We start from the raw sequence: 16,999 nt of genomic DNA, 5'->3' as shown, positions 1-16,999 counted from the left end.
TGGCCAACCTAAGCACTCCTCTGACAGCTCAAGTGTCTGGCTTTTCAAAGTATGAGTTTAAAGGCCATGCATCAGTTCTCCACCCATGTGGAAACAGTTCACCCTTTCGCTCACAAGCAACAGCATGCGGCCACCACCTTGGGCACATAGTCCTCCAAAAGATTAATCTTGCCATAGAGGCACCCTCATCCCCCTTTCAGTCTGCTAAAAGCACATTCAGCAGCCATTTGGCAGCATCTTAGCCTGTTGCTGAACACCACCTTACTGCTGTCCAGATGCCCTGCCTAAGGCTTCATGAGTCAGGGTTGCAAGGGGCAAGACATAAGATCTCTATGGGCATTTCCACATACCTAACTGTCAATTTCTGGTTTGGAAAAATAACACCAGCATGTAGCTTCCTATACAGGCCACTGTTCCTGAAGATGGACCTTTCCAGGCCACCCCACATTTATGTCTGTGAAATACCTAGAGTGATCCACAAGCACCTGACACATCATGAAGAAATACCCATTACGATTAATGTACTCTGAGGCAAGATGGGGTTGTGTTATAATGGGGATGTGTCCCATCTGCTGCCCCACCACAGATGGCCAGTTTCCACAAAGCAGTGGCCACATGCTTCTCTGAGAGAGCAGCTCTGGTTTGGGTGTCCTTGAACTGCGGTTCAGGGGCCAGCTCAGAGCACAGCCCCAGGAAGGTTGCTTTACACATTCGAAAGTTCTGAAGCCACTGCTCTTCATCCGACACCTGCATGACAAAGCAGTTCCATCACTCATGGTTTCTCTAGCGCAAAAACTGCAATCCGATGAGTGTATCATGTCTGCCATAACAAAATGTATATATCAATTCATCGTCCTCTAACTGTGATGAATCTGAATTGGACTCTTGATAAATCCAGTTCTGAATCAGAATCAAAATCTGATGTGTCCATAGGTCCGAAATTGGGTACACTGCAGTGTGTAATGTATTCTGCACAATGCTCACAATAAGGGCCAGAAAGCTGAGATCTGTATTTTCTCGTTGCGATTGCTCAAATCCGTGCTAAATTCTGGAAACCCCCAAGTACCTCGAGGGGGGGGGGGGGGAAACAGGTGGCTGATAGGGCGTTTTTCATGTTTGTCATGTCTAGTGCTACGTTGCATATTCCCACAGTGCTTTGTGTGTGAAGGTGATACGAGGCACTGTGGGACGCGTGCCCACAATGCTTTACCTTTTCTGTTGGCGAGGAAGCTACATATGTAGCCACAAGTTGTTGACAGTAGTTAACAGAAAAACCAGTATGGCAGGTTTCCAATTTTGGCGATTCCTGCCTGTCAATAGCACTTGTCTCCATACGTTGCAAGTGTAGACATAGCCTCTGAGAGATGAATTTTACAGTTGTTCATTGTTCTATGCCAGATTATTCAAAATAGTTTAATCATTAGGGGGAGGGATAGCTCAGTGGCTTGAGCATTGGCCTGCTAAACCCAGGGTTTTGAGTTCAATCCTTGTGGTACTTGGTCCTGCTGTGAAGGTAGGGGACTGGACTCAATGACCTTTCAAGGTCCCTTCCAGTTCTAGGAGATAGGCAATCTCCATTATATTTTTTATATATATATTTTTTACTTATTGTAGAGACACAAATGTTTGGCTTGCAAACTTGAACTGTTAGACTGATTGTTGTAGGGGTAAAAGTCTGAATTCCAGACACATCAAACCCTCTTGAGATATATAGAACCTGAACAGAAACTACAAAATACTTAATCTGTCTATGTCTTCTTTCTTTCCTCAATAAGCTTTGCTTTACTGCTAGTTACGGTTTTTTAAATACTTCTTCCAACTGTACAGCTATTCTAGTTAGACCTGATTAGCTTACTTCTATTTAGGGCAGTTGTATTGAAGTCTCCTTTTTGGGCTCTATTCTCTAGTATTTCATTTCCTTACTTTTTTATATTTCATAGCAAGTTACTCTAGCTTCTTGCCCGACACAGACCAACACATACCTGAACCATACATGAGAATTCATATTCTGTCCTCCTGGGGCTGAAGTTTGCCTCTTTTACCATACACCCAGTTTCTATAGACTGAAGATAGAGCTTTATACTCTTAATTTTCAGAAACTTGGTAGAGTACAAAAAAGTTGTTTTTACTGCGTGAAATCACTTGTGAATTGAAGTGCCCTTTTAGTGATGTCTGAGTTTGTGCTGTTCCCTGTAGAAGCAGCTCTTGTATTGTATTCAGCAAACATTAGTCTCACCTCTGTTGATAGCTGCCAAGTAGTAAGGTGGTAGTCTCATATCTATTATGCTTTTCCTTCCCCCCAGGCTAATCTACAATCGAACAAGTAAGACCACAGAACCTCCAGATGGAGTGGATGTCAAAGTCCCAGGGTTTGGACAAACATTTTCTTTGGAATTCCTTGATCCCAGTAAGAGAAGTGTTGGTATGTACTACTTTTGTTCATTGTCTCATGTTTAATTTTTTTCCTTTACATCTGATCTTTAGAGGACTGCAATTTCAATTCAGTTCCCTACTGAAGTCCAAGTTAAAGCTATATAGTATTTGTACAAAGTAAGATATTAGAGGCCATTTTGCTTTTAAAGTTTAGTTTTGTATATTGTCCAGACAGAGACATAACCCAAAAAAATCTTATGAGCATATGTTACATACCATATGGTTAAACAGAATTTTCTGTCTGATAAACAAATGGTGCAGAACTGAGTGTTGATCAATCAAAATGAAATTTTATTCGGAATTAAAATTCTCAGAATGAAACTGCAATGGTCATCTTAAAGACTTCTGTTGGAAATGTGACTGAATGTATAGAAAAAACCCACGGCAACAGAGACTCGGCAAACCATGTAAAAATATCCAGGAAACTTGTTTTAATTAAAAAAATCCTCTTTGCCCAAGGCCAGGCAACCTTCAGGGGAATGCATTTCCACACCCATAATATGAATGTGGGAGATTGGACACTTCTCCTTTTCTTCTCCTTTCTTTCAAAAATACATACAGCAATGGACTAGAAATAGATGGGCAATTTATCTCATAACTATGAATTCCTGAAAAAATATGTCTGACGTGCTGATAATTTTCATAGTATAATCCTGTTGGGAGGGAGGACTTGAGTGCCAGCACAAACTACCCAAGGCAGAGGGACTCTGAGCGTTGGGGGCTTGATCCAGGCAAGCCAGGGACTGCATCCAATTCCTCTGCCTGTGGTTCCCACCCTGGCTTAAGGTATAACTATATTTATCCCTTTTACTACAGACTTCTCAGGTTTAAAAAAATGCAGTTTACCTTATCACTTGAGATAACTAATCTGCAAATACTCTGTCCATTGTTTGCTGTTAAAGCATAAGATTAAAATGCCTAATCTTTTGATGGAAATAAAACTAGTTTCACAGTAGATCTTGGGAAAATAACAAGTATCTGTGTCCAGGAAAATATGTATCTGGAGGGCCCAGATTAGTCTCTGCAAGTTTTAACTTCCAGTAGTTAAATGGTGGTCAGATCATAGTAAAAAGCTGAGCGTAAGTAAAGCTCTTAGAATTAAGAATAAACAAACATCTGCACATTTGTACGCTACTGTATTTATAAGTACAGTAAAGTTGTAGTAGAGTTTGCCTCATAACAACTTAGCTAATTTTTCCAAAAGAATAAAACCACTTTGTATCTTTGGTATATACCTAACATGAATCCTTCACTTTGCCTGATGCACCCTGCTGTTTTAAACTGTCAGCAGATCTTGGATTAAATAAATAACCTATTTTTATGGAAGCAGAGTAATCTAACTGAAGTTAAATTTCAGCTTCGCTTATCAGTGGACCACCCCTCCCCGCAGAGATTGTTGTGATGCTAATCTTGTCATTCCTCTTCTGTCTACAGGCACTTATTTTTACACACTGGTGCAGAGTCTGGTAGACTGGGGCTACCAGCGGGATAAAGATATAAGAGGAGCTCCCTATGACTGGAGGAAGGCACCAAGTAAGTGAAATTTCATTACCTGAATTAATCATTTTATTGACTTCTTAAGCAGCAAATTTGGATGAATTTACCCTTTTCTTTGAGATTCCTTTTACAACCCTACACCTGATTAAAGTAACTGTTAAGGTCCTAACTCTGGGAAAAGTCCAGAGCATTTTGATAAAACTAGGTAAGACTCAGAACAAAGCCAAAATAGTGGTAATGGAAAGTTCTAAAGCACCTCATCTATTAGTCATCTATTAGCAAGGCATAATCCACAGATCCATGATGTCACCTCAAAGTCTGACTTACTGAACTGCTTTGTATAGAGAAATCAGTTGCCACTTTGTGTGTAGTATCATTAAAATTCAAGGCAAAGGGGCAATGGTCAACTGTGTGTTCTGCATTTACACATTCCTTTAACTATGTAAGGAGGTCAGATTCTCTGCACTCTGTAGTTTAACTTTACTGTCTCCTGTCCGTAGCTTGGGATAAATAATACACTCTTCATATTTTATGTGAAAACATAATAAAAAAAGCAGCATATTCATGCTCCTAATAGTTTCTGAGACTGCTGCCCTAAAGAATTGAATCTTAAAAGATCTTGAATCAAGACATGGTCTTAATTTGAAATCCAAGGTACATCTTGATGCAAATCAATAATGCTGATGTGTTTGTGGAAACAGGCTGGTCTGCAGCTGGTCTAAAAGGATTTAGACAGATTCAGTTTATTAGATTTTCTTCAGTTTGATTATTTAGTTGTTACAGACAGGAATGGTATTGCCTCAGCAGGGAATCTCTAAATTAGCAGTAACTGAGCTTGTTAAATCCATTGATAAAATAAGTTGGCAACTGCTGCATATGGAATTTCTAAACTGTCAAAAATACCACTGGACTGAAAAGCCGTGACTTTCTTCCGTGAGCAAAAATAAGAGTTTTGCAAAGTCTTCTATCTTACTGTCTTTTAGAAAAATAAAGGTGATCTTCCACGCAGCTTCAGGTAGGATTTTCAGAAATGTTTAGTGCTGGCTAATTCTGTTCCCATTAAAGTTTGTGTGAGTTTTACAAATGACTTCAGTGAAGTTAGACCAATGTATAGAGCATGTTTTTTAAAATCTTGCCATTTGCTAAAATACCTGGTTCTGAGACAGAAGCAGTATAAATAGTCTTCTGAGTTTGAAACAATTCACTTCTACGTTTTTGGAAATATGTTTGAGCACACAAAAGAAGTGAGGAATATCTGGCTTCCAATAACATACTGTTTGAATTGATGACAGTAACCTGCTCTTTCTTCTAGAATCAAAGCTTAAGCTTTAAAACATGTATATTGAAGGATGGCATTTGCGCATAACCATTTACTTAACTATACTGTCATCTTGATGTTTCTAGATGAAAATGGAGATTATTTTGTGGCCCTTCGGAAGATGATTGAGCTGATGTATGAACAAAATGGAGGTCCTGTGGTCTTAATTGCCCACAGTATGGGTAATATGTACACTCTTTATTTCCTCAATCGTCAGACTCAGGACTGGAAAGACAAGTACATAAAAGACTATGTGTCACTGGGTGCTCCATGGGGGGGCGTGGCTAAAACACTTCGTGTACTGGCTTCAGGTAGGTAACCAGCTTAAATACTTGAACTTAAATTGATGCTGTTACAGGATGTTAAAAGATTACTGTTAACCATAGTACTAGAGGGCAGTGTGTGAGATGCTATAAACTTTTAATTTATACAACAGCATTTGGTCCATTATCTGAGGATGCGCCAGTTTCAGGCATGATTTCCAAATTCCATTTTCTTCCTGTATAGAATATGGTTGAATTTTCATATCCCTGCATTTAAGAGCTTTTCTATTTCCTTTGTTTTGGGGCGATGGAATCAAGAGGTAGAAGGGGCTGTTGCCTCCACAGTGGGAATATTGTATGGGGTCTGCCCCTGCGTAAACTCTTGCATGCCTAGGGCAGAGTTACAGGAACAATGGGACTGAGAGTGTAGAATGGGCCTAGAAGCAAGTAGGAAGAACTGTTGGGATCTTACCAGCATGGAGATACCCCTGTCGCATCCCCGCAGTCTCAGTACTTTCCTCCCTTTGTCCCCTCTGCTGCTTCTTGCTTATTTTGTCTGTCCACCTTGCCGCTGAATGGCTGCCTAACCCGGCACGTTCCATTCCTTGCTGTTATCCTTCCAATCTCTCTTTACGTTCCATTTTATATGGCAAAACGGATGTCTGTTTTATAAGTTGGATTGGGCCAGTTGGATTGGGCATGAACTCCAAGGGATAACTGTAGAGTAGGCAGTTCTTGAGGTATGTGCAGTCCTGAGTGATGGCAGAAACATGGCCACCTGCAAAACTCTGAGCAAGGTGCACACATGCTGCTTAATATTTAAAATGGTTTTTAAGAAAATGAATCTCTCACAACACATGGCATTTCATATATTAGTAGTAATGCAAAGTTCATTAACGAAGCCAGGCATGAGATTTAAACGACATGAGAAATAAATAAATCTAATACAGACACTAGTCTTTCACTAGACTGCAAAAAATTGTTCTCCAGTAAAAAGAACATACAGTAGTCTGTGTATGTTTTTGTAATTTCATTTTCACATGGTTACGCATAGACATCTGTAGTAGGGTAGTGAATTAACTTTTGCATATTTCTGCTTAATTCTTTAGACCTTTGGCTTCCTCTTAGCTCACAGCTAACTTACGGTAGGTCTGTTTTCAGTTTTTTCTTACTGAAACACTTTTACATCAAGAAAATTGGGATGCACCCTAATGCAGGATTTATACCAAAGTGCTTACCAGGTGCTTCAAAAGAACGTTTTATGTTCTGAAATAAGACACTTGATTTTGAGATGAAATGCACAGCTCAAAGCCAGTAATTCGAAAACAGAAAGTGCATACATCCTTATTGGGTGCATACAATTGGTTATGTTCTTAAGCATTGTCAAATTGGTTCCCTTCTCCCAAATGGCATTCTGTGGCTTTGCAGGCTTTTTCAGAAGCTACTGACTTTGATGTGGTATGCTTTAAATATTGATAGCAGGAAGCCCTGCTGGATAACTAACTTTGCACAGAGTACCAGGTGATCTAGGATGACAGCAGACTTAAACAGCATCTACAGTATTTCTTACCTGTTATGATAAACATCACACATACAGAATGTGACATTGCTCATCACAAATAGGGATGTAAGTGACTAATCAACTAGTCTACTATACGATAAGGAAAAGCTTATTGGATAGTCAACACACTAGTCAACTAGTTTCTTCGCCCCCTTCCCCCCCCCCCCCTTGCTGCCTCTAGGGGTGGGGTAGAATGGGGGTGCTGGGGCTCTTATACATTTCAAAGGCGGAATACCACATGGTACTTCTGCCTTTGAAATGTAGCAACAGCTGGGCAGGCTCTTGCTACATTTCAAAGCAGAAGTGCCCTTATCGACTAATCGAATGTCAATGGAAATTCCATCAACATTTGATTAGTTGATTAATCTAATTTTAACATCCCTAATCACAAAGTGACTGTATATACATATGCATACAAAAGAATCAGTTCAATTTCTACTGAAATGCAACCATCACTGAGACAGAATGTAGCCATTTTAACAATGTGCAGCAGCAGGGAACAGTCGGGAAAGTCAAGTGGGTAGAATGTATCTGGCAATGTTAGAATTAATCTGTGTTACACTGTGCTCAATCTTAAACTACCACATAGTTGTCTATAATACCAAGTGGTAGTGCTTTATTAGATCACATGATAGTCTTCTAAGTGATAACTTAACTCACGTGGGTCATTTTACCTGGACAAACATACTGTAGTGAACAGCCCTGCAGTGGCATGAGATATACTGGACAACCTAGTAAGTCATTTCCATCCAGCTTCTCATCCACTGTAATCCCCTGGTCCTTATGATCTTGATACCCACATAAGTCATTGGCAGGGTTGGAACCTTTCAGATTCACTCCACGTTCAGATCCTCTACAGTAGTAGGTTGTCATCCTCTGTGGACTAGAAGGAATGAGACATGTAGACTTTGCCAATGTATTTCTTGAGTATTTGCTAACAGCAGAGGAATGGTGAGATTCTAATCTTGGATTCCGTTCCACACTCTGGAGGGAAATGATCTACTGGGCACCGAAAATGCCCCACAAATCTGACAGTTTCTCCTCTGTCCCTTCCAACCTCTACTTATTGAGTAGCCTTCTCCTTGCTGATCCACTCTCCACTTTTCAGCACTATCTTTCCAGCCTGTCCCCTTGCCTAGCAAATTCTACTCTCATTCCTAAACTCTGTTTTCCCTTCACACCTGCTCTTTCCAAGTCTCCTTGCCCAGCCATTCCCAGTTCTTCCACTCCCATAGCTCCGCGTCTGGTGTGGGCTGTACCCTGGATTCCCAGTGTGTGCCCCTTCCTCAAACTTCCCTACTGGTTCCCAGTCTCTCTCTGGACTTACTGTTCAGCCTCTGTCTACCCTCTTGCCTCAGTTTTTGTCTAGTTAGTCTGCCGGGTGTGTGTGCCACAGCTTTTCATAAGACCAATTTCCGCTCTGCTTTCACCTTCTTCCTTCATCCTCCTGGCTTGCATTTCCAGGTTTTTTGTCCTGCCTGTCCATCTCCTTCCAGTTCTTCATTGCTTCTTACCCTTTGCCTATTTACTGTCTTTCAGGCTCTCCCCAACTCCAGCCAGCCAGTCTCCTGTCAATTCCTGGTATTCCCTCTGGATTTCAATCATGCAGCTTCTTCCTCCATGCTGCCTGGTCTAATAGATGGGATACTGAGAGAACAGGATGGACAGGCTCTTTGCTGTCTGTTCAGGTGCCCAGATTTGACATAGACTCCAGCAGCCCAAGACTGCAGTCAGAGTCATCCCATCCATAGGATGCTTTGGCACGCCTGCCTCAACTGTCCTATGGATGGGATAGTCTGCCATGATGGCTGTGGGACCCAGGGTGGCCTATAGTACTACCTAGGGAAAAAGGAGTTTGGAATGGGGTGTCAGCAGGGATCATCCCTCCACACTCACCAGTGTTGGGAGCTGCAGGATGCTAACCAGCCCAGCAACCCGCTCTGCTCCACCACCATTTCCCAGCTGAGTCACTCTGCTTCACCATGGTGGCAGGAAGCAGAGTACCCCAGCTCCATCCTGCTCCACTCCTAAAGTGATGTAGGACTTGGGGGAGCAGATTGGGGTTAGAGCGTGCTGCTTTCCACCACTGTGGTGAAACAGAGCACCCTGGCTGGGAAATGGTGTTGCAGTGGAGCAGGCTGCTGGGTTGCTCTACTTTCCACGGCTCCTACCACTGTGGTGAATGTGGGGGGGAAAGGAGAGGCCGACCCCTGCTGACACTCTGTGCTAGGCACTTGGTAATCCCGTGAATTGCAACTCCTGCAGCTTGGGGGTTTTGGGGAATGGGTGCAAAGGGGGAAGAGCATGGGAGAGAAGAGACAGGGTGAGGGTGGAGCAGGGGCTACCCACTCCCATTTTTCAAGTCTCTGTTCCAAACTTGGTGGTGCTAGAGCTGTTCAAAGAAAAAAATCATCACAGCTTTTCAACATGAGCCAAACCATGTTCAATAATTTCTAAGAACTATTTTGGCTGCAATTTACTAAAACAATTCAGTGTGAGGCAGACATCTGGTATGGAAAATGTCACCATAAATAGTTACGTTGTTGAAGTTAGAAGCAACTGAAAATTGTGTCTTATAATGGGATGTGTCGGGAACTTTAATAGGCAATCCTACTAGCCTCACCTATAATGAAAGAGAACTAGTAAAATCTTGTGGAACATGGATTCTTGTATTTGAAACACTGAATACAGATCCCTTTTCAAAGTTGGATTCTCCTGCTCAGTATCTCTTGTGGACTCTTGCAGCAAATATTCACTGAATAGCAACAGGTGTGCCATTTGACTCACAGTTGAACTTGTCACATGAAAAGATAAAGCAAGGGGAAAGTGTTTACCACAAGTCTGTTAACTGCTTTCAGACAAGAGCGATCAGGAACTGCTTCAGTGTTAAAGTTAAGATATAAAACATTTTCTTCAGCAGTGTGATAAGAGTGTTTTCAGGACCATATGGTGTTCACTCTACTTTCTTCCTCTTCCAGTTTCCTTTCTGAATCAGATTCTGGTATTGGTATATTTACTGTTAGCTGCATTACATGCTGGCAAGCTTAATTAGGACATCTGAGGTATTGAGCTAGAGCTGTCTTTACTGGACCAGAGACTCAACAGTGCCATCTAGTGAGTTTGAAAATACAGCATATATTTTTTGCTACTTAAAAACAATTAAAATATCTACTTTTTTTTCCTTTTGGTTGATTCACATTCTTCCTGCACACTTTGAGTGGTATTTCAAGGTATGGTATAGCTGTTGACTTTGTACATGCACTGCATTTTGGTTTTTTTTCTTTTGTATAACGAGTGGTATTTTTTATGCAGCTGTTCAGGAAGTGCACTTGTTCAAATATAGGAGCATCCTGATTGCTTTTTTCTGGTTTACTTACTCTTCCCAGCAAATAAGGAACAATATAGAATAACATTTCACAGTTAACACCTTTCATCCAGAAGAATTTCAAATTATGTAGGGAGTGCTAGTATGCTGTTAAAATACAGCCAAATTCGGCTCTATCGCAATTAGCAAATAGTAAAACATCATTAGTCCCCAAACATTATAGATAATTTTCTAACACAACATATTGCACTCAGGATGAAATAACTCTTTATTTTGGACCTTGTATTGATGGATAAAGATCAATTAATCATTGTCCTGGAAGATGGTGGTTGTCCAAGGACCAGTGATTGTGACTGGATTATATTTAATATGTATAAACAGAGGGCATGTGCTTTTGTACTTCAAAAGGGTTAACTTCCCAAAGTTGAGGAATATTAAGCAAAAAGAATTAGGAGCACTTTAAGGAAAAATTTATTAAATGGCCAAAAAACTATAATTGCACAATCCAGAAAAAAGACCATTTTGGCTAAAGGCTCAGCCTGATTCAGCAACAAGGAGAAGGGAGCTATTAGTAATACATAACCAATACAGAGCAGGAAAGGAGAGCCAGAAAATAAATAGCAATCAGTAAAAATGCAATGGCTAGCCTGCTGGTACTCTGAGACTCCTGCTTATTATGCTGACCAGTATTGTTTCCTTGTTGCTCCCCCCAGTCATCTGTTACCTTTTGTCTTGTATCTTTCTGATGTGGTTATATAATGTATAACACTGGGAGGTGGAGGTCCAGGTCCGGGTCTAGGGCTTTTAGGTGCTACAGAAATGCAAATACTCAATTTACAAGATGCAGAAGATTTAAGTTTTTAAGTGAAATTGACTTACCATTGGAATAAACTACCAAGGAAGTGTAGAAGCTAAAGGCATCAGCAAAGAATTCATGGCTGCCAGTAGGATAGGATAACAAAGTATATTAGAAACAAAAGAAATCTTATATGGTATAGGTAAGTTATAGGTGAAGCTGGTAAAACTGGTAGCTATAGGGAGGAAATAAGGCAGGAAGCTTTAGACATTCTGTGTGTGGTGGGGGAAAGCAAAACTGTTTTCCTTACAAGAGATAAGTAAATAAAGTGTTTCTAGTACATTACTGACTGATGATAAACAATATCTTAAAAAAAAACAGGACTATGAAGCACTTTAAAGACTAACAAGATGGTTTATTAGGTGATGAGCTTTCATGGGCCAGACCCACTTCCTCAGATCTGAGGAAGTGGATCTGGCCCATGAAAGCTCATCACCTAATAAACCAGTGGTCCCCAACGCAGTGCCCGTGGGCGCCATGGCGCCCGCCGGGGCATTTGTATGCGCCCGCCGACAACCCGGGCTGGCCCCGGCGCGCGGCGCACTGGAGGCGCCGGCCCCAGGCGCGCGACACTCACTGGCGCCTGGTGCGCGGCGCTCGGGCGGCCCCAGCCCCGGGGCACATGTGGGCGCGCGGCGCCGGTGCCAGCCCCAGGCGCGCAGCACGGGCGGCGGCGCAAGCCACGGGCCCACGGCACAAGGGGCTTGGGCGGCCCCGGCCCTGGCGTGCCCCAGGACGCGTGGCCCCGCCCCCGGGCGCCCGGCGCGTGAGTGGCCCCGCCCCCGGGCGCCCGGGAGCCCATAAAGGTTGGGGACCACTGTAATAAACCATCTTGTTAGTCTTTAAAGTGCTTCATAGTCCTGTTTTTTGTTTCAGCTACACCAGACTAACACGGCTACATTTCTATAACTAATCTTTTAAAAACAAACACTTTTATAATTGGTAGGTCCAAGCAACTCAGATACATAAAAGTTACTTGGATAGACGCTGACTTGCTGGTGCTGTGATCAGAAGTCACCATTGTGGTGGTATCTTTATCTGTGTAGGGGGAAATCTCGCTCCCCTGGGGTACAGAGTCCCCAGAAGGGTCCGAGGCTAGAGGTGAAAGCAGTGAGGAAGGAGAGAAATCTAGAAGGAAAACTTTATTATGCATGCATGCAGGCTGACAGCTACCAGAGTGAGAGCAGCAGCAGCCCTGAGAGACAGTTTCAGGGATCCATTATACAGTATGTTCAGACAGTTTAATTGTTGTTTGTTTTTTTTAACATATCAAAGTCTCAGCAGAAGTACTCTGAGACATTTCTGTTCACACCAGGAGTGCTAGAAGTAAATTTTACAATACAAAGGCACAGGAGAACCTGAGTGAGGAGTCTACAAGGCAAACTGTGATAAAGATAAGAGTTTACATGACAAATTGTGACAGACTCCATGAAGTTAAGATAGGAGGCATTGTAAGGGTCTTGATTAGAGTTAAGATGATTTCTCTCTGTTACAGGGAGAGAGGTCTGGAAAACTTTTAACACTTGCAGCAGTTTTCTTTTAGAGAATTTTGATTTCCTGCACAGTCCCCCCTTAGACACAATTGGAGTTATTTGCTTTTTCTCCCACAGCTGTCTACTGATCACAAACTTTCGGCTGCATGCTTGTGCTCTCCCTTTATGCTCTGCTGACTCTGTGCAGATAGCCAGTACAGCAAACACCAACAGAGCCCCCAAAGACCACAAAATCAGATAAGGGTCAAAGGCAGGTTTATCATACAATCTTAGAATACTAGAACTGGAAATACCTTGAGATACCATCCAGTCCCGTCCCCTGCCCTCATGGCAGGACCAAGCACAGTCTATATCATCCCTGATAGATGTCTGTCTAAGCTGCTCTTAAATATCTCCAGTTATAGAAATTCCAGAACCTCCCTAGGCAATTTATTCCAGTGTTTAACCATCCTGACGGGAAGTTTTTCTAATGTGGAAACTAAACCTCCCTTGCTGTAATTTCAGCCCATTGCTTCTTGTCCTATCCTCAGAGGTCAAGGTGAACAGTTTTTCTCCCTCCTTTTTGTAACACCCTTTTTACTTTAAACCTGCTATCATGTCCCCTCTCAGTCTTCTCTTTTCTAAACTAAACAAGCCCAATTCTTTCAGTCTTCCCTCATAGGTCATGTTTTCTAGACCTTTCATTATTTTTATTGCTCTTCTCTGGATCTTCTCCAAGTTCTCCACATCTTTCTTGAAACATGGTGCCCAGAACTGGACACAGTACTCCAATTGAGGCCTAATCAGGACAAAGTAGAGCAGAAGATTGATTTCTCATATCTTGCTCACAATAATCCTGTTAATGCATCCCAGAATCACGCTTGCTTTTTTTGCAACAATCTCACACTGTTCTCATATGTAGCTTGTGGTCCACTATGACCCCTAGATCCCTTTCTGCTGAACTCCTTCCTAGACAGTCATTTCCCATTCTGTATGTGTTAAATTGATTGTTCCTTCCTAAGTGGAATACTTTGCATTTGTTCTTATTAAACTTCATCCTATTTACCTCAGGCCATTTCTCCAGTTTGTCCAGATCATTTTGAATTGTGACCCTGCCCTCCAAAGTAGTTGCAACCCCTCCCAGCTTGGTATCATCTGCAAACTTAATATGAGTACTCTCTATGCCATCATCTAAATCGTTGATGAAGATATGGAACAGAAACAATCCCAAAACAGACCCCTGTGGAACCTCAGTTATGCCTTTCCAGCATGACACTGAACTGTCAATAGCTAATCTCTGAGAACAATTATCCAGCCATTTGTGCACCAACCTTACAGTAACTCCACCTAAGCTGTATTTTCCTAGTTTATTGTAAGACCATATCAAATACCTTAGTAAAATCTAGGTATACCACATCCACCGCTTCTCCCTTATCAACAAAACTTGTTATCCTATGAAAGAAAGCTTATCAATGAAGCATGGTCCTAGCTTCCCTGGATCAAATGTCTGTACTTAACCTAACACATGTTCCTATTAAAATGGCCTGAGCTCAGACAGTGGTGGGATCGCTAGGCCTGACGGGGACAACCCCCTTAGGTACATTTTTACATATATGTACAAACAAGTAACACATTGGCCCCCTGATACATTAGGAGTACATTCTGGCATTACCTACATACCATCCCTTGTCTTGTACAAGGTGATTTGATCAAAACATGCTGTCTATCATGCTGTCATTTTAGACCCTATCCTGAACCTGGGTCTATATGTTCCTGTTACCTATGAGGAATGTGTTGATACCAGGATGTTTCTTAACAAGGTGTTCTCTTATCATCCTTCTGGATACGAGTGCTTCTGCAATATCCAGCCTGTTCGTGCCGAGTTCTGTGAGCAGTTCCTCCCACTTGCTCACAGCTTCTCTTTGCTAATATAAAGCAAAGTCTTGACCATTGTTGCCTAGGCCTCGGGTGTCATAGCAGGCCCGTGGCTTATGTTTTAGGCCCTGATCTTACTACTGATGTTATTTTGACAGTTTGGGATAGTGGGGGAATACTGTGGAAATTTCAGAAGACTCGAAGAGTGTTAATATTGAAAAAGGACAAACGGGATGAGTATAGGATGGTTCTCCTGACATTAATCCTAGGCAAAATAACGGAAGGGCTCCCTTAAGGAACTTATGGGTAGGGTCCCTTCAGGCACTAACACAAAGAGAAAGGATTCCAGAAGAGTTCCCTGTATTGCAAAGGAGCCTTATTGAAGGCACAGGAACAAACCATCCTGATGTGTAGTAAGAAAAGCAAATATGGTAGACCACTAGCTTGGCTTAACAGTGACATCTTTGGCAAGTTTAAACACAAAAACTTAAAAGCTGGTTCCCCCCAGCACTGTCTCCACAGTCCAGTGGAGGCTAAAGAGCAGAGTAGGACTGCAAATCCCAGCTCACACCAGGTCCTGGAACTACCCCACTGCAGCTCTACCTTTTAAATGTAGTAAGAGCCACAGTAGGGTAGGTCTAGGACCCGGTGCAAGCTGGGGCTCAGCAGTCCTGGCTTGCACCAGGTCTGGGACCTACCCCTGTAGCAGCTCTGCAGTTTAAATGTAGTAGGATCCAGGCTGCCTCTATGCCAAGCTTCTTCTACATTTCAGTTGCAGAGCCGTGCAACAGGGCCCCTTGTGTACTCGATTGTGTACTCAATTCAAATTGTATTCAGTACAGGATTAGTCAGTTACCTGCATCTTAACATCCTTAAATGACACACAGATTGGTAGAGTGGTAAATAATGATCACAGGGCAGCCAGAGCAATCAGAATCTCTTTGTAACCTGGACCCATTCAAATAAAACATGCTTTAATACAGCCAAATGCAAGTTATACATCTAGAAAAAGAAAACATGATCTGTACCATCAGAGTGGAGGACTATAACCAGGAAAGCACAGTGATTTTGAAAAGGAGTTGTAGTGGACAAGCAACACATCATGAGCAATGCTGTGGCAAAAAAGGGCTAATATGCTCCTTGTATATCTAAAGAGCAGAGTAGGGAGGTGCTATTACCTCTGAATATAGCAGTGTTGGAGAAAATGTCTTACAATGAGAAATTTAGAGCTTAGTCTACTAGTTGAGCAAAAAGAAGAGCGAGTGACTTAATTAGTATACACACAAGTATGCTTGCTAGTAAAATATACCAGATGCTAAGTGGCTTTTAATCTAATTTAGAAGGCATAATAGGAAGTAATCCCCAACAAGGTGAAGCCAGACAAATGCAAATTAGGTGGATTGTTTTAACAGTAAGTATGATTTCCCCACTGGAACAAACTACCAAGGAAAGTGCTGAATTCTTCATCTTTTAGCACTGTCAGATCCAGACTGGATGCTTTTTTGATATCTATGCTTCAGTCAAACTCAATTTTGGGGAATTAATGCAGGCATATCTGGTTGAAATTTAATGGTCTATAATATTCAGGTCAGACTTGATCTAACAACCTCTTCTGGCTTTAAACTGTATGAACCTCTAACCTTTTCTATGTCAGCAAAACTACATTTCCTGGAGATCATTGTAAGGGGAGGGTAACTTCTCCAACTGAAGGTGCAGGGGAATTTTTATGATCACTGACAATCTTGTGAAGAGTCATGGAATCTTTAGTATCAGGTGATCCAAAATGGGTTGTATAGAAAAAAACTGCACTCAAGCAGCAAATTTTTGCTAGCATTGTGCTGGTTTTGGATTGTTTGAAGGAAAGAGGGACAATTGCAGTACCCCCAGTGCATTTTCCTTGGTCTGTGACTAAATATTGAGCAGGCCTGATCTTGTTTAATTTGACAAGATCCAAGCAAAATAGTACACCCCCAGACTGGATAGGAATATTACAGGAATGTGCAGGCCTTGTGTCCTGAGCAAAGCAATCACTACTTTCACATTGGTTATGTAATTTACTGGTGCTGCCCTTGAGGAATGTTAGTGCTGTACAGATGAAAGGAAGGCAGTATGGCTTATTTGTAGAATTGCTCTATGCTAAAGAGAGCACACCAACTAATGAAAACAGTAACTACTGGAGACCCTGCCACACTCTCACAAGAGCCATGTGATAACCTGTATTGCATATGTAGCTAATATGAATGAAATTGACTCAGCTTCAGTATGAAAACTATGAAATATCTTATTACTGCACTGTGGTGATGACCTTGTTTCTTTTGCACTTTCATGAAATCTCTTGGATGTACAAACATACAGAGGCTACATCAGCCTGTTAAGGCTATGTCTACATTGCTCATTCT

At 41.9% G+C, this 16,999-nt stretch overlaps 1 protein-coding gene across 2 annotated transcripts in view; it reads left to right on the top strand.

Moving 5' to 3' along the window:
• PLA2G15 (phospholipase A2 group XV) overlaps nucleotides 1-16,999 on the top strand; it is a 46,221-nt gene that overhangs the window by 19,737 nt on the left and 9,485 nt on the right. Inside the window, exons 3-6 of one of the 2 annotated variants that reach the window (XM_075940322.2) lie at nucleotides 2,304-2,422; nucleotides 3,868-3,966; nucleotides 5,335-5,559; nucleotides 6,621-6,656. In XM_075940322.2, coding sequence (XP_075796437.2) covers nucleotides 2,304-2,422; nucleotides 3,868-3,966; nucleotides 5,335-5,559; nucleotides 6,621-6,656 — 479 coding nt within the window. The remainder of the gene's footprint in view (nucleotides 1-2,303; nucleotides 2,423-3,867; nucleotides 3,967-5,334; nucleotides 5,560-6,620; nucleotides 6,657-16,999) is intronic. The other variant, XM_075940323.2, reaches the window with a different exon arrangement.

Source organism: Pelodiscus sinensis, chromosome 12 (assembly GCF_052426305.1).
Source record: "Pelodiscus sinensis isolate ZL-2025 chromosome 12, ASM5242630v1, whole genome shotgun sequence".
Lineage (NCBI taxonomy): Eukaryota > Metazoa > Chordata > Testudines > Trionychidae > Pelodiscus > Pelodiscus sinensis.
The sequence above is the reverse complement of the archived record's forward strand: the minus strand, read 5'-3'. Positions and strand labels throughout refer to the sequence as shown.